At 34.3% G+C, this 19,649-nt stretch overlaps 1 protein-coding gene across 11 annotated transcripts in view; it reads left to right on the top strand.

Moving 5' to 3' along the window:
- The window catches only part of LOC124359042, a 178,143-nt gene that overhangs the window by 21,922 nt on the left and 136,572 nt on the right, over positions 1-19,649 (top strand). For all 11 annotated transcript variants that reach the window (XR_006922096.1, XR_006922097.1, XM_046811436.1 and 8 more), the window contains exon 2: positions 13,553-13,739. Coding sequence is in view for 9 of the 11 variants with exons in the window: in XM_046811436.1 (XP_046667392.1) it covers positions 13,553-13,739 (187 nt within the window). In the remaining 2 variants the exon portion in view is untranslated. The remainder of the gene's footprint in view (positions 1-13,552; positions 13,740-19,649) is intronic.

Raw genomic sequence — 19,649 nt, 5'->3', positions numbered from 1 at the left:
ATTGAGTCGAGTTGCCCATATCGGCTCCACGCCCCGCCACACCACATTAACACTGTTAACACCACGTTATCTGGCGGCAAGGTCGCAGCAGTACTCGTGGCGTGCCTCTGCCGTATGCTAATTACCCGTATTATTGCCACTGGAACAGTCGTTATCTCACGTATCGCACTTTACCTGTCGTCAGTCTCTCTCTCTCTCTCACCTGCCTGGTAACAACAACAGGTGTTTCAAGTATAACATAAAATGTCGAAAAGCGGGATACCGGACATTACTTTTAGGTTATACTAAATTTCAATTCAAAACAAGGAAACCGAAAAGACGCTACAACATAGAATTTTCAGAATGCTGTGGCAATGTTCGCCAAGCAAACACGTGTGTACGGTACAAGTAAGAACTGTAAAATATTTGGTTTCACTATCGAGCAAAATGTACAGAATACACGAATTGCAGTAGTGATACCCTGCAGAAAGGTCATCGAAGCAGCGACCACTGTGCTGAATCGTGCTAATGCGTTCACTGTGTAACGTATGAGGTTATCGAAGCAGCGACCACTGTGCTGAATCGTGCTAATGCATTCACTGTGTATCGTATGAGGTTATCGAAGCAGCGACCACTGTGCTGAATCGTGCTAATGCGTTCACTGTGTATCGTATGAGGTTATCGAAGCAGCGACCACTGTGCTGAATCGTGCTAATGCGTTCACTGTGTATCGTATGAGGTTATCGAAGCAGCGACCACTGTGCTGAATCGTGCTAATGCGTTCACTGTGTATCGTATGAGGTTATCGAAGCAGCGACCACTGTGCTGAATCGTGCTAATGCGTTCACTGTGTATCGTATGAGGTTATCGAAGCAGCGACCACTGTGCTGAATCGTGCTAATGCGTTCACTGTGTATCGTATGAGGTTATCGAAGCAGCGACCACTGTGCTGAATCGTGCTAATGCGTTCACTGTGTATCGTATGAGGTTATCGAAGCAGCGACCACTGTGCTGAATCGTGCTAATGCATTCACTGTGTATCGTATGAGGTTATCAGGTTTGCTACTGCATTGTCGGTCAGTCTCTTCTAGGTCTACTACCTCATTTGTACAGCACATATAGTAACAAGTGCAAAGGTACAAGACTGGGTTTGATTCTGTGCAACTTATGCGAACTGAGCCAAAAGAAGGAAGGTGGTGGAATCGATTTTGAGTTTGGACACATCTTTTGTGTTAAATTCATAGCTCTCTCAGATAACTTTGCGTAAATAGACCCATTTTTAAAACACTCCACTTGAAATTAGACTTCAACCTTTTAAGTATGACATTTAGGCAATGTTGTAATCAGGCCCAGACAAACACTGCTGAAGACAACATGTGAAATGTTTACAAGATCTACGAGTTATACCTTCGGGAATTTCGGGAATGGGCATGTTTTTTAATATTGTTTTACTTAACGGAATATATATATATATATATATATATATATATATATATATATATATATATATGTACAGAATAAAATTCCGTACATTAATTTTATTTATATATAATAAAATTAATCTAGACGGTAGTTGACATTTTTTGACCAACTTAGGTTTTGGAGACTTATGTGTATATATTTGTACTTATGTGTATATATTCATATAAATAACCTCAAATAGAACCAGTAAAGATTTTATGTACATTTAGAATCTTCCAACCATTGATACTGATATGATATGTACCTGATTTGGTCTCTATCATAAATGCTTTGAAAATTGCTTCTGAATCCGTGGGCAACTGTGTCGTTATAAATAAAACAAAGTTAATCCTTAAAGCTATAATTCATGGACATGCTGTAAAAATTTCGCATTTTTTTAATTGTACGTAAAGTGATAAAAAGGTGTATCTGCATTTTCTGTACTAATGCAATTATCTTAAAAAGCTACGAATTTAAAACAAAGACACTTTTCAACCCCAAAATCGATAGAACTACTTTAAACCAGCTGATTTGTCACCATGAAGTTGCGTCGATGGAACTGGGTTGTTACTCAACTATTTGTTGCTTAGGTGAGTTGTTGCCTTTTGGGGGGTTAATTCCTCCGAGACTTTTATAGCTCTTAACGATGTCAAGTGTTCATAAACACAAAAACCAGTGGAATGCAGTTCAGCTAAGTGGTTATTAACTGCTGCTCTCGCACTGAAGAACGAAAAGTGGGATGGATTTTTTACAATCGCGTTAGCGAATCGCGCCAGGGATTCCTGGGCCAAATGAGCACAAGGTCCGCGTGGCCGAGCAGATGGAAGCCCCGGGCAGCGTAAACGCCTGAAATGGCAGTGGGAGCGATTGCCGAGTCCGAGGAAACTGTGGTTATAGCTCTAGTTGAAGTCGATAGTATCTGTACTAGCTCCCGCGACGGAGTGGTCATCACCTTCACAGGTGAAAGGTCAAGGCTCGAGGACCACATGTGCCATCTGTCCGCCTGATAACCCACTTTGTAACTTGAGATACAACTTCGCCTTCTGTCTGACTGTTAACGTGATTTGGAATCTTTACAAGGCTCTAATCCAACCAAGGAGTTACTAAAGTTCTGCCTCCGGATGTGAATACAACTCTCTAAAATTCTAGTTTGCCTTTGGTAGTTTCACTATGTACGGCGAGAAGAGTGGATTCAATGCGTATATCGAGTTCAGTTCAATTTCACCTTCCGCCTAGTGCAGCGTCTGAAACCTGACACTGGTGCAGGTTGACTACCGGAATCTTGTGGAATCCGTAATTGTGCACTTGATGAGACATTGAGAATACCTCTTTGTAATATCTACATTGGATGGCTGCTGGGTAACCAGACTGAGCTTAGATATCTCTGATGTCGAAACGATGCAACGTCACCGTCCCCCGCCAGCTTATGTATCTCTCCAGACAGACGTGCACTCCAGTACCCAGGTGTTAATGAGCACCATTGTCAGATTGCAGACGCTGCACTAGGCGGAAGGTGAAATTGAACTGAACTCGATAATCGCTTCGGTAGTTTTGTTGAATTGTTGTATTCCGATCTTCGTAACTGTTGTAATATGTGTTGGCCTCTGATATCGCCTGTCCACACTGTGGTCTGTGAGAGTGAGTCACATGTGCAGGAAGGAGGTGGGAAGGCCGCACGCTGTGGGCTGGACCACAACACCTCGCCTCTGTATCTTCTTACAGGCGATGGATCCGCTTACTTCGCCGTGCTCCACTGAGCTCTGCCCTTGCACACCGACTTTCTGTAGGCCTACATTTCTGATTAGTAAATAATCAGACAAATCCAATAGGGGTGCACATTTGGTTGATTTATATTTCACCATTTTTTCCGACCGCTGAATATATACCAATTAAACTAATACCAATGACGTGTTTGGTGGTCTGTCCATGAAATTCCATTGTTCTTGTATGGGAGGTATGCGACCATGTGGAACTTTAGAGGGATGCTCCTAGGTATAGCTCTTTCCTTTAACATCGACTCAATAGTTCTACTGATAGTTTTTTGTTTATTATTGATGTTATTTAATTCTCATAAACCAATTTTGTATGGACAATGTGATTTTGGAATCTGTACACTAACGGTTTAGACGAAGGTAGTGATTAGGAATCAAAGCGTATATGAGAAATGTTTATCTTGTTAAAGAAATATCTGAGAGTGTGATTAAAATATTTGTCCTTTAAAGGTATAACACTATATTTCATATGCATGTAACCAAGTATTTTCTTCACAGACAAGTCACTGAGCAGTATTGTCCATACAAAAGCGTTACGAACGGCTGGTTTCATCCCCCTAAGCCTTTACTTCTTTTGTTTGTTTAAATGCATTTGAAAACTTCTTAAAAACTGAAAAAGTCTCTAGGTATAGTTATAACAGACATACACACGACAATCAAACAAAGCACGAAAATGTTTATTCAACAGTCTTAATTGTACCTAAAATTTAAATTCAATCTTTAATAACAATCAAGAATTTAAAATCAGTAGCAGTTGGTGCAAATGTCCATTACATCAGGGACTATTACAAATAGCATTTTATCAAAATCTCGTTATTTCTAGAGTATGTTTGTGTTTTATTTTAATGTAGCGTTTTTTATAAAAAATTTAAAGTTCCAATAAAAGTAAAATAGATGTATCCTTGCAAGAGTTTTAAAGATAAACTCCTTTTTAAGGTCTCTGAACTAATTTTAATTTGACGTGTTTTGTTTGTATAAGTCTGATTATATACTATCTCCACAGTTACTAACCAGCAATGACTCAGGAGGATGTCCTTCCCCTCTATCACTATGACGATAGTGTCCTGTGAGTGTACATACAGTTAGTTACACAATCTCGCTGTATGATATTAATCTGCATCTCGCTTATAGTTTATACTGATCAGTGGACAGTTACTAACCAGCAATGACTCAGGAGGATGTCCTTTCCCTCTATCACTATGACGATAATGTCCTGTGAGTGTACATACAGTTAGTTACACAATCTCGCTGTATGATATTAATCTGCATCTCGCTTATAGTTTATACTGATCAGTGGACAGTTACTAACCAGCAATGACTCAGGAGGATGTCCTTTCCCCTCTATCACTATGACGATAATGTCCTGTGAGTGTACATACAGTTAGTTACACAATCTCGCTGTATGATATTAATCTGCATCTCGCTTATAGTTTATACTGATCAGTGAAAGTTGCAACAAGTTTTCATCTCACCCCCAGCTCAAATCTCGTGTGTAACTAAAACACTGTGCAATCACAGCCGCTGCTCAATCTGAACGTGATTGTCCGTGTGGGAGAAACGCCGCGCCGCGCCGCCAGTAAAACATTTATTGCAGCTATTATTTTCAAACTCGATAACGTATCATTTTAATATTCCGATACAAACAAGTGCGATAGCAGTCTCGCTGTATCACAACAACCGATAGAACTATACCTTGACCCATGCTCCTTATCTTATTAGCTCTGATATTGTTTTAATCTCTGACAGCTTCAACAGTAAGGTATTAAACTGCGTGACACAATCACTTAATATTTATTTTAGTAACGATTCAAAATCTGAAGTCTTTACTTGACTGCTCTACTTATGAGTATTTGTACAATGGTATCTTCCATATCCCAGAACAATGCGGAATGTGGACCATCTACAAGACTTGTTGGCAATTGCTTGAGCTATACCAATAGTGTAGTCAGCTGTTATCAGTAAACACAGATAAGTGAAAGAGAGCCTCTTATGTAGCTGTTGCAATACTCTATAGCACCGCCAGTAAACAATGGTATAGTGGTGGGTACGAGCTTTACCTTAACATGAGGAACTACAGACAGATTTTTCAGAAGTAAATTAACAAAATATAATTGTAATTGACCTTATTAAATGTATAACCAAAGGTGATAAACTTAATAACTTTTGTTGTTGTGAATTAGAAGTTGATTTTAATGCCCTTATGAGGAATTGTACATATCTATCCAGAGACAACATAAGACTCGGGTAAACGAATGGTCTGGTGAGTCGTGAGTGTCAATTGTGGAGAATGAAATCTTACATTATCTCTGAACTTAATCCCTTCAGCGTTTGTTGTGTGTCAACTGCAAGCCAGATTAGTGGCACGTACTATAACTATTTCATGTTATTTAATGCTGCCAATAGCAATGTATAATTTGTATTGTTCTTAGTGTGCATAAACGAGCTGATGCACAGAACCAACAAAAAAACATATGTAAAATGTTTCGTACTTTTTGCGTTACAAACTATTTTTTACTTGAAAATAGCTTTCACTCAAAATGCTATTTTGAATGAAAATCAACACATTTTCTTCTAGAGTACTCTTTACGAATAAAAGTTGAAGCCTTTGCTAAAAATTGGGTTATTATTAAATTTGTCACTTATTTTCTCCTTTCTATGAGGACAATGCCCTATCCCATAACAGGTAACATTAGCGTAACTTTATACCTATCATTAAATTGATTTTTTTTAATGTAAACAAATACTATACAACTTTAAGGTTAGTAATTATTGAATGTAATGTAGTATGAAATATGACTAAAATTTTGTATTGTTTTCTCTAGTAATAATTAATTTTCATTAACATATTCATCATATAAAAAACTTTAAAAACATATACGTACAATCATAACGGTATTTTTACGTATTGTACTGTATAAATGAGCTTGCGTTACTTAATACTGTGCAACGCACGTTGTAGATTTCTCTTTACAATTTATAGGATAGTTGTCGACCTGTATCTTTACTAAATGTGCAACTGTACTCTTCGGATATTTAGATCATCACAACACGGAGATGAAACTGAATCAACTGTTATGACTAACTATTGGTAGTGCACATCACTGACTGATAGGATCTGGCGCTACTTAGCGATTCTGCTAGTAGGCTAGTTACTAATCTCAGCGAGACGTCTAGGTTTGTTTAGTAGCCCTCTGCCACTCTACTGCCAGTTTATAACCCTGTCAGTAAATAAAGCGAGAAGTAGTTGACTCACCGATCTGTCATTGCCATCATAGGCCGGCATAAACAGAGTCCATTCATAAGTGTAACAGGAATTGTGCATCATCGAGTGCAGGAGGATAACTACACATAGACTACATGTGAAGTATTGGTGTCAACATCTGACTAGCCTATTATTTACTTAATCTAGGTTTTTGTTTCCTTCTCTAGCTCAATAGTAGCTTTTGGTACTTTTGGCAATTTTAAATTCACGGCATTCTATCAAAAGTAGTTGTTTTATCTGACATCGGTTTGCTTAAATTTTACTCGAATCATCAAATTTGTGGATTGAAATATAATTGATTATCATACTACATTGCCGAGAGCCGATGAGAAGACCGACTAGGACGTTCCCATTACTTTTTCTGTTAGTGAATGTCCACATATGGCACTGTACTATCATTTTATACGTAATAAATCTAATAAATGAAGATTATCTATCTTGATTTGTTACAGCTGGTAAAAGCTAGTTGCCAAATATGAGTGACGACTTATATGCGAGTACAGATCTTCATCATTTGGCACAATATATGAGAAAAATAAAAACTCGGTATAACAGATAATTACTTTTTTGAAGCTTGATAGGTTTTACTTGTTACTATTTACAAAGGGAACAATAAATATTAATATTAATCAATATTAATTAATTAATATTAATAAATATTAAGATGATAAAAATTAAATTTTTGTATATATAAAAGTTATTTAAAAATTTAAAAACATTTGGTGTATTTAAAAATGCTAACATATTTTATTGTTAAAATAAGTGTTATCAGTTATAGCCTACTCCATAATCCTCTACATAATAAAACAAAAATAATATCACTATGTTCATTTTTGAAAAAGTTATTAATTATGTGATCAAACAATACACTAATAATAAAACAGTGCTTGGCACTCAAAGGGTAATAAGATCAGATAATTGATACAACACAATTAACATAAATGCTAATTAATACATTTAGTAATACAACGTGAAATAGTTCAAATAGTAGAGATAACTTAACTGTGTAACGAAGGTATGTGTTAATTGTGTGATTTACACTGGCAAAAGTTCAGTAACGAAACGTAATTAGTAGGATAATCGTGGATATTCCCGTAGCCTGGGTGTTGCTGCTGCAGATGTACTGATTGAGAAGCTTGTTAATTCGAAATGATTTTAAAATGTTTTCTACATCATGCTTAGAAATTATTGGATTTGGTTTAGTGGTTTGATGAACTGGTTTCACCATTGGAAAGTTGCCATATACTGTTGATGGGTGGGATGTACTCTGCTAAACGCTTAGACAATCAAACCTCGTGTTGGCTATTTTGAATAATTATAATACAATGATTTGAAGACACAACGAATTATACAAATTATAAATATATTGTAACATCTCCTTATACATTTTGTATACAGCAGCAGGGGCGATCCCGTGTTCTCTTGCGTCTGAAAAACACGAAATAAAATCTGCATTTATTCTTAATGTGCCAGAAGATACCCTCAGTTTTAAGAACACTGTCCTAACATTGTGCAAACACTGGTATCACTAAGTACACGAGTGCTCACTATGTACAGTAGTAAATAGTATATTATCTTACTGTTACCCAATTTTTAACTATGATTCAAATTACGAGACTAGTTTTGTGCAGTTTTCAAAATCGACAAAATATTTACACTTAACAGACAGAAAATAAAACGAGTTAGTAGGAGCTATTGAATTTCCATATATGGGATGCATGCTCCGTTCGACCTATTTTTCAGTATAACCCCAGTCAACACAACAAAGCACAAAAGTTTACAGATTACTTAGTTTACATTGCATTTAGTGACATTGCAGGTTAAAATAACATGCTCAAGCTTTGTATGAGACTAGCCAATTCAACAAAGTTGCTTTAAGACGTGTTGGGTAAGTTATCGAAACATATAATTATTCACAATACACTGGTTTACTGATCTGTTTATTCTGTGGTTTCTTGATAAGACCGATGCTACCAGGTAGCGTGTTGACGGAGTCATGATTACCATGTCTAGTACCTGTGTATTAGAGTTCTCCACTCCCTGGGTCAGCCCGTGCGTACAGACAAGTATAACACCGTTTCGTAGATTGTAATCCACGCTCTTCTTCAGGTGTCAAATACCTTAATACATTAACAAGGCATATTAACTAAAAAAGGTGCTGCATTAGACTTCCACTATGTGCGAATAACTATTACAACTTTGAACTGCAATCTATTGTCAAAACCTTAATGTTATATAATGTATTAAGGTTTTTGCACCTGAAGAAGAGGTTGGATTTAAATCCTTGAAATGTAGTATTATAATGTGTTGTGACATATTACGATGTCAAATATCCGAAATCCTACGATCTTTCCTAATCATCAATCGTTAATAACACACTTTTAACAAATAATGTGCAGACACACAGATCACCGACTAGCGGGAAAAGTTTCGTTAACGCTCAGCAACAATATAAAGATTACAATCTTATCACGGTCACAACTGTGTAGATAATGTTCTCGAGTTACAGTACAAAGGTAAGCCTTACGACATCGCATGGACATAACAGGATCACACACTGTCATTTGGGAGTGAAAGACTGTTCAAAGATATGGTGACTGTGCACAATGTGTTATCTACAGACATTATCTGGACCGGTAGCGGGCTGATGTACTCTCTGTGTGAGCAAGGTCGCCTTACAGTAGTAGTTTGCTCCTAGTGAGGAGAGAAAGCTAGCCACGAGGATCTATCACACACTATCTGCTCTGACTCAACACACGTCCACACGTCGTTTGTCACGCGTTGCTTTTCTTGATACGTGATTAATGATCAAACAATTATAACATGTCACCGAGGTGACAAATATTTTATGTAGTCTTATTAGCTTTTATGAATTGGCAGATCTGAAGAATAGGCTGGATGACACCGGTTCTTCGGATTTTGGCTGGACACGAGGATGATATGGAACGTCCAGATTGATGACTTGTGTGCGAGGCTGGCAATAGTCCTGTACTTGGTTACAAGGTTGAAGAGGATCAACAATAGTTACATGGTGACTGAGTATTACGCTCTGTTTCAGTCCCCTAACATGTAGTATCATACTGTTGGGATATTGTACTGGGACTGAGAGTGATCAGGCTTCAAAACATCAAGGCAATCACATCAGCCGGTCATTTAGAACACTGAAAACCAATTTTTGCTCGGGAACCTTGGTAGTAGGGTGGTCTATATATAATACTCGCCATGCGGGTGACATTGATATTCGCTGGTGTCGGCCTTTCATCTGCAATGAAGAAATTTCCAGTGGCAGCCTTGAAAATGTTTAATAATTGGCTCCCGGAACTTCGCAGTTTGGACTTGGATAGGTTCAAACGAAAGGTTAAGGAGAAACTTGTAGCTAGGCCACTTTACTCCTTGAGCGAGTTAGATGATGGTTTGTTCTGATCACCATCATCGGTTTTGTGGTTTTTGTAATTTGTGAGTTTATTCATAGTGTTATTTTTGTCCTATTTTTATGTTACCTGATTGTAATGTTCAAATCACTTGACCCTGTCTACCCGGGTAACAGCCAGTCACTGACATGGAAGATGGCAGTGGTAATGGTAATGGTTTGTGCCAGAATAAATAATTTAACCCAAGTGATTCTCTTGTATAAAGTGGAACAACATCCAAAATAGGTGTATCTGATAAAAATGAAGGAATTTTTTAGAAAATACATTTTAATTATCCCTTACTTAGGTTATGCTCTGCGATGTGAGTTTGCCATTTGACGTAGAATGTAGCCGTTTTGGCATTACTTTTTCGCTGTTATTGTCTAAATCAGCTGTGCATGATAATGTAAAAGTCAAAACATTCTCTAACACTCGATTCACTGAACAATTTAGGGTGATAAAAATACAGTAAATCCTGTCAGTGCTGTATCACACGGTTTTCACACATTATTCTTGAAACCAGTGTAGTTAAACTTTTGGAGAATGATATAAATAGTTTGTATTATTGGAGTGAATTGCCAAACATGACCAATTTTATGCGTTGCAAAGTACATAGTTTACATTGGTTTATTATGGGTTTAGGCTAAATGTAATTTTAGTTGTGTTGAGAATTATTTTTATTAAAAACTTTCTAGCAGTAGTATTTTTTTATGAAACTATATTCAAATTTAACCAAATAACAAATAAAAATCTAAATAAAGTTCTCTTCCTTTGAAAACTTCATCTCCTAGATTTGGAAAATCAAGGCAAATATCTTGTGTATTATGATAGTGCCACATCAAAAAAAGAGTTTAAGCAATAAAAAAACGGGTTTAATTCCATTCATTATTTAGTTATTACATACAAGTATTAACTACATTTTATAACATGCTCAAATTACATTGTAAATACATTTTGTATTAAAGAAAAATGTATTTATTCCTAATCTAATACGATTTATTTAATACATACGTATATAGTGTACTTCTTTTTATATTCTTTATGTTTAAACTGCTATATTTTTGTAAAGTGTTAAAAGATTTGTCTTAAGAGGATTCCAATTAAGAGATAATGGTTTGATAAGATAGTTACCTACATTAGACAATCATATTTTTTATTAGTGTTTCAAGGTAATTTGTCAAGAAATGTCAACTGTCGAGAGTATAAGTTCATTGTTATTTCAATAGTGTAATACCTATTTTCAGTACTTTAATATTCAATGTATAAAGTACCTCTGTCACGATGTGGTTAAAAACCTCAGCGAGTAGAATGTTTATCATTCAGTGGAGATAATAACCTATAATAAGGTAAATTATTTAGTGTTCAATTTGTTTTACTTTCAAAATAAATCTCCATCATATAAAGCTCACCAAAAAATTCAAAAGTTAAAAAATATTGACAGCAATACAGGTCTACACACAAACTTCTCTACACCATCCGTACCTAAACAGAACAAATTGTCATCTTATTATTGGTTATCCTAATTTACATTCACTATATTGGTGGTCAAAATGTTCACGTATGCTATTTTAGAGTAATTTAGGTTAGAAAAGAAAAATGTGACACACAATTTCAGATCAATAGAACCTTTTTTGCCACTGTTCAGCGATACGAGAAATCAGTAACACTACGTTTTGAGATCTGCAATCTGATCTCTTACTCAGGTGAATAACTAAACCTAACACACATAACTACAGTCAGGTAAAAAACAAATTCTACCATAGTTGTGACAGGAAATCACAACAAATGAGTAATTCACATCATTTAAAAAACAAGCACTTAATAAAAAAAAACTGGTAATTACTAAACAAGTATGCACGAAAGAAGACTGTTGAGGGCGTGGCCCGGCACTTGGCCTCATCCAATCAGAGACATGCTGCGTTGCCGAACTGACAGACACAGAGCTTTATTCAGTGACGTTCTCAATATTTAACATTAGTCCTCCAAAAATACAAGAGCCATTCTTAATCAGATGCTTTTTTTTTTTTTTTTTTTTTTTTTTTTTTTTTTTTTTTTTTTTTTTTTATTATTTAGTGTTCAATTTGTTTTACTTTCAAAATAAATCTCCATCATATAAAGCTCACCAAAAAATTCAAAAGTTAAAAAATATTGACAGTGATACAGGTCTACACACAAACTTCTCTACACCATCCGTACCTAAACAGAACGGGGTTTTGGTAAAATATAATTTACCTAGGCCCAAAGTTAAGATTATTATATAAATATTTTTATATGGACTCTAAACTACCACTCTATATTTTATATCAAACGTGACCTAACAGTCCTCCTATAATTATACGCTCAAATAAAAATAATTCTATGAAAAGCCAACCGAAAAAAATCAAGAATTTCAGTCAAATAAACTTTGGAATCTTTCCCACAGGCAAAAATTCTCTGAAAAAATGGCAGTCGAGTTTAAACCTTTTCATGTAATGTTTAAAAAAAAGAATTCATTAAGATCCTATTAGTATTTATTAAATTGGTGGTAAAAAACTCATCATTCTGATTACATGGTTCATACAATAAGATATCTAAGTAACTATAGCAAAATTTCAATATTTCATCTTCATATAAGTTTCATCTATAAGGCTGCCTAAGTAAGGTGTTAAGAAAGTATGTGAATTAAAGCGAGTTTCACACTGTAGACGCTGTAGTTCTTGCTGGATTGTCAATACAGTATGGTCAACTGCTTCAAGCCCCAATACACTGTTTTGACTGGAGGCCACTCCATTTTATCCTTTCCTCCGTAGGACCCTAACCGTCTTCTTTACTGAACTAAAGAGTACAGGTCACAATACGTCTGCACTGAACGACCAACCACTGACAATTGAGCAGTGGCGATCGTCGCGGAAGAAACAAGATGTCACAACTACTTTTATTTTTTACAGAATGTGTAAAAGTCTGAAAACACTCATGTTTTTGGAAACGTTTTATGAATCACTCTTATTAATAATAGAGCACCTTGGGAATGTACCCAAAGTGTACAATTGTGTAATAGAGTGATTCCTAAGTCATTTATTGTATACATAATTGCGGATGTTTAAGGTTAAATAACGGTCTTATTTCAAAAGCAGCCATTTTGTAATGAATAATGAAGTGGCATAATATAGGTCACTTCTTAATAATGCTAATGAAGTGTATTATGCAGCATTTTTGTATTAATAAATACCTAAAATGATGTGCATATTGACCTAAACTTGCATTTAAAGTTTTTATAACACCCCACGGGGCGTCCCCCCACAATGAAGGTGTGTGATGGTTATTGCATAAAAAAATAGTTAAGATAGACATATAATATTCTGCAATGTTTGCAATTGTTATCTGCTATGTTTAAAATAATATTAAGGCATTTCCAGACATGCTACACATCATGTATATATTTATTATCTAGCTGAATTTCTTTATTGTGGATGATCAAGATTTATAGTCTGCTCTATAGATTTATACCTTTACTATACTCCCAGTTAAATTACTTTCTTAAATAAATAGTTAACTCTACTGCAACAATTCAGATTTTTTGTTAGAAAAAGCTATTGAAAGTTCACATGATTTATGCTTGCCTAGTGCTACAAATGTAAAGGTATGCTATATGTGAATACATGAATATATCGAAAAATCTCTTGTCGCAGATGGAAAAGAAGAACAAAATGTACCGTGGCACAGCCACCTCCTTTGGCTTCAAGAAGCCTGTGATATCAGCCACCAACAACGCCAACAGCAACGCACCTCTTCACCACACCCCTGTCCCCGCAGCACCCGAGAAGCTCTCCGACTCTGTGGAGTCTCTGGTCATCACTCCGACCGCCGCACGCTACGGTACGCTACCTGATAGTTATACACGGTCGTCGTACCAATAAATAAGACTAAGCTAGGTACAAGTAACGGGGTAAGATCGAGCATAGTAAATAACTGCTCTGGCAGTGCAAGCGATAGAATACAATACAAATAATATAGTACAGTGACTAGTATACAAAGATATGTAAGTGAAAAGTTACACAAGTACAAGTAATGCAAATAGTAAAAGCTTTGGAAAACAGGTCTCTGTGCTCAAACATACTATAAAATGGTAAGAATGTGAAAACAAAGTGAGAGAACTGGTACTGACCCAATACCATGCTAATTACAAGATCAAGATAACTTTACATTGCAATGTTAACTTTAACAGCACTATTGTATAATTCACAATAATCATATATAATGCAGCCATAGAAATAACACTAATTTGCATACAGCAATGAATAGTGAGTAAATGGCAGTAGAGTCGAGTAATATTGTCTTATCGATCATTAGAGCGAGTATTTGTTTATTCCAGCTATCATTTGGTTTCATCCTCATGAACAAAATAAATACCTAAGCTTGCATTTTAACAGAGGTAGCCATGAAAAATGAAACATTTATGGTTCTAAATATAAATTAAGAAGAATTTAATCATTTAATCATTGTGGACATTATTTAATACTTTAAAATACAATTATCGAGTAATTTTTGCTTAAGATTTTACTCACTTACAGTATAGTGATAAATATATATCAAACCCTTCATACCAACATCTGGATTGTCTATAATACCGAAAATATTCATTTGTTTAAATATAAATTTAATCAATTGAATACTTTTAATTGCCAATAAAACTTTAAAATACACATTATTGAGTCAAATTGTCTACTTGAGAGTTACTCAAAACCTAGACATTTTAGGATCAAAATTGGGTGCAAGCTTGTTTAATTTTAACCACATTAATAAAATAATCAGTAAACTATTTCTTGTTTCTTTCCTCAATGTTAATTCACACAGATTTTTATTCCCATTACATAATATTTTGTGTGCATCTCATCTGGTACATGGTGTTTCTATTGTGAGGTTTGATGGTTCCAGAATGAAGTATGAGCTCTTCATTTGTAAAAGCTCTCAGTTTGATCTAAATTAGATGCAGTTATGTTAACAGTTTCTTTATTGATAACAAACTCATGACCATTACTGGCATTTATGGTTTGGAGATAATGATGTTTGTTTATTTTTAAAACAGATCCTGCACTTACTAAATTTTCAAAAGTCACTCCATCCTCGCTTACATTTTTGTAACATATCACTGACTGTAACACTCAGTAAGACTTCACTTGTAACTGAGTAACAAGTTTCAACCCTCTACCAAGTGTATAGTAAAAACCCATTAGTATTATTTGTTAAAGTTTCATGAGCTTATTTAAAAAGACAATTATTGGCAATCATGCTGATAGATTCCCAACATTTTAATGCAAAACATTTGTAAGGCAATAAAGAAGTTTTTTACATTCATCTATTAAATGACTTAGAGATAGGTTTAGAAATGACAATTGAATCTAAGAAAACAAAAGTTGTAGTTCATTCACAGGTGATTGTGATGTATATTCATATTTTTTAACTAAACGATTTGCAGATTTTGCTTAATGAATGAGTTCTTTGTATTATTTCTAATCTCATAGTAAGTTGTGACATTAAATAACCATTTTTATCTTTTAATAGGCGGATGTACTTATTTATGGCCATCTTGTTTTTATTTTATAAGAATCACAATTTTATTTTATGTTTTACAATAAATAATTGTTGTTTAATTATAAACAATTTTATTCCATGAATTTTGGTCCTAAAACCGTGCAACATAATTTTATTTGTATATTTTTAGCTCTTTGTAGTCTTTTTTCAATTAATACATTTTCAGATATTTGCACATTTTAGTAAGAAAAACTATCAATTGATGTAGAAAAACTAGTAACTATGTAGAAAATACTAAAATGCATTTGTAGATTGTGTAAATTAAGTTTAAAATTATATATACACACACACACACACACTACGAAGATAAATGACAAAAATGTTTATTGTTGACATTCGATTTTATGGAACAAAACTCAAGGTGACATCAGAACAACCAGCTGTAAGAGAACAATGAGGCAGCATAGAAGAGATCCGAGTTAGTCATACTTGCTCAGTCAACACACGTTAATCATCTTTTGCTTGTTTTTACAACTGGGAGTACAAAGCAGCGGAACCGATTTTAAAACTTCATGTAAATGCCAAGTCATTTAACCACCTTCGTTTCCTTTATTTCACTCTTTTTGTGAATTCTATGGTTGGGACACCTTCATTAGAATCAAGAATCAAGAAGCTTTACTGTCATTAAATACACAAGTGTACAATAGACATTATCATGAACACGTAAACATGTATTATAAATAAAAACTATAATACAATTATATTCCTTTAGGTGGTTGATGTATTTGTAGTCTAAAGATAAATATTATTCTAAAGTTAAAAATGAAAAAGTGATCAACTAAAACACACAAGTTATCAAATAGAAATACACAAAAACAAGAAAAACAATTAAATACCAACAGTAAGACAAAATACCTTCAACACTGACATTTAAAGTTCAAACAATTAAAATTACCACTTAAACACATTTTTAAATAAATAAAAAAGTTACAATAATTAAGTTAAAGTTACAGTAACGGTACAGATACAATAATTTTTTTAATAACAAAGTTTACAATTTACATTAATGAACTTATATCACAGTTAGACAATAGACAATCTTTTATGTCAAAAGTGTAACAATGGTAAACAAAATAAAATAAAATCATGCTTAATTTAAAAAGTCGTCTATATCTAAAATGTCTTCTACGTTGTAGATACAGTTCTTTATCAACATTTGTTTTATGTTTTTCTGGAACAAATTGACTGGCATAGTTTGAATGAAATTAGGTAGTATATTATAAAATTTAATCCCTTGGTATTGGAAACTTTTCTGAGTTGAAGATACACTTGATATTAAGCAGCCTATGCTTGTTTCTTGTGTTATGATTATGAACTGCAGCTAATTCCTTAAACCTATCTGAATTGCTTTTAACAAACATTAAAATGGATGGCAATGTTGGTACACCAAGTTTATTAAAAAAGGGTTTACAATGCTCTTGACTAGAAATGTTACTTATAATTCTAATGGCCTGTTTTTGTAAAACAAAGTCTTTTAGCAAATGGAGAATTACCCCATATAGAGATTCCATAGTTTAGGTGAAAAATATTGTCATAGTAAACACTTAACAATACATCACAGGAAACATTATTTCTTAACACTCTTTAACAAGAACAAACCCTTAGCTACTCGGGTTGCAACACAATCGGTATGTATAGACCATTTTAGATTGTCTTGTATATTTACACCCAAGAACTTGGTGGATGTAATATCTTGCCCATTTTTACAAATGTCAAAAATCAGGTCAACAATCTTATCGGAATTTAAACATAATTTATTTGCTGCACACCGGCTCACTATTTCACCAGTCCATATTGTCCAATAACATCTGATTTTAAACTTTAGGTTTACTAAAAACATTGAGACCAAGGTCATCAGCAAACATGAAATTAAGTTCAAAATTAAAATTAATGTCTTCAAATTATATGTAAGACATTAAGAAGGGCATGAAATAATAACGGCTATTTATGTCATTACCTGTAAATATCTAACACTTCTGGTTGTAAAACACATTTGAGGTATTACAGTCATGAAGCATAAAATAAGATCTAAACTCAATAATATATATATATATCGTGTTTGCTGGAATTTATAAATAAAGCTTTAGACACAGTTGAGTATTTATTCACCAGTAAAGTGTGTAAATTACAGTGGTTGATAGAGTAGATAAAGCAGTAAAGTCTATTTAAGTTTTTAAACATTAATAAATTATATGTTAATGATTGTATATTTTAAAACTATGACAGTTGTTATTGTTCTGTTTTTTTTTAGAAGTTTTTAGCTTACTGTGAACATAGGATAGAATGATAATAATGTGTATAAATAGTTCAGGATGTTGGGTGTAACTGTTAAAGTGGTTAAGAAAAATCTACGTACTGCTTTGGCTGCAACGAAGACAGTCGAGTGTAACTTCGTTTAAATACTTAATATTTCCTTGGTTGAATGAGACTATCCAAAAGCTCAAGTGAAAACTTATAAATTCGCTCTATCAGATCTAAACAAAAATCTGTCATGCCTATTCGTTCAATGGTGGAAATTAAATGTTAAAACAGAGTGGAGGAGTGCAATTGTTAGTTCCTGTAATGCCTCAAGGTCCTTCAGCCCACACGTAACGTCCCCATGGCAATGTCACCGTCATCACAATGATGGCTCAGGGACAGATGATTGCTCAGATTCTGTTATTTAAATAATCTATTCTATTATCTTCCCAGGATGTGTGAAAATTCATGTAAAATAAGACCATTATACAGTACATGTCTTTTCGAAATTGTGCCCTTTTAGAGTTACAGCTTTCAATAGTTTAAAATAATTAATATATTTTTAAACACATTGTTTATGTTATTTTGTGGAAGCTCTTTTACTTACAAAACTCAATAATTCTGAAAATAATACATTGCAGTAGCGTAATATAAGAATAAATATAAGAAATCAAAATTTTCTCATGGACATGCAACTGATGGTATAGTCAAATCTCACGATTCAACATAAATTTAATCAGGAAAGTAACATAGTGTCTCCTTGAAAACATATACCATCACATATCCTTTAAAATGACTGGTTAGATTTTGTATAGCTAAAAATGAATTCTGAGGGACCAGGAACACTTGGTTAATGATAAATATCATATAGTAAAAGTTATATTCCATTTACACAAAACGTAGTTATGTCAAGAAGGGTTGATTCAATTAAATTTTGAGTTTAGCTCTAGTTCACCTTCCTTTTTATAGTAGCATCTGGTATCTGAAGCTGTCTCAGACTTGACTCCTGGAATCTGGTGTCATGTTCATCTGAAGAGATCCAACGAAAGTCGACGATCAAAATGAAACATTTACGTCATTTCAACATCAAAGACACTTATAAATAGGTGAAGTGATAGTCTCATTGTCTCATCAGGTACACAATTGAATCAACCCTTCCTACCTTAGCTACGTCATACGTAGAAAACTCGGTTGCTCCACCATGATTAGAGATCGTGTGTTAGACTACCACTTCACCTATTTACAGGTGTCTCTAATTTCAAAACCATTTATATGTTCTATGTGTTTACTATGTACTACAGTATGTAGATTTGAATTTCTTCATAATGAATAAAAAAATTTGTTACTCTATCTAAATAGTGTTTAAAACTAGGCATTGTTAAAACACATCATATTACTCAATGAAGTAAGTAATTGATGGAACCTACCACACAGCAAACTGTAGAGTAGCAGCAGTTATCTAATGTTTTGGTCCATGAAAGAGATTATGTGTGTCCCCTAAGTAATTGATGGAACCTACCACACAGCAATCTGTAGAGTAGCAGCAGTTATCTAATGTGTTGGTCCATGAAAGAGATTATGTATGTCCCATAAGTAATTGATGGAACCTACCACACAGCAATCTGCAGAGTAGCAGCAGTTATCTAATGTGTTGGTCCATGAAAGAGATTATGTGTGTCCCCTTAGTAATTGATAGAACCTACCACACAGCAATCTGTAGAGTAGCAGCCGTTATCTAATGTGTTGGTCCATGAAAGAGATTATGTATGTCCCATAAGTAATTGATGGAACCTAACACACAGCAATCTGCAGAGTAGCAGCAGTTATCTAATGTGTTGGTCCATGAAAGAGATTATGTATGTCCCATAAGTAATTGATGGAACCTACCACACAGCAATCTGTAGAATAGCAGCAGTTATCTAATGTGTTGGTCCATGAAAGAGATTAAATATGTCC

The sequence above is a fragment of the Homalodisca vitripennis genome, chromosome 4 (assembly GCF_021130785.1).
Source record: "Homalodisca vitripennis isolate AUS2020 chromosome 4, UT_GWSS_2.1, whole genome shotgun sequence".
Taxonomy (NCBI): Eukaryota; Metazoa; Arthropoda; class Insecta; order Hemiptera; family Cicadellidae; genus Homalodisca; species Homalodisca vitripennis.
This window is presented reverse-complemented; position numbering and strand designations above follow the sequence as displayed.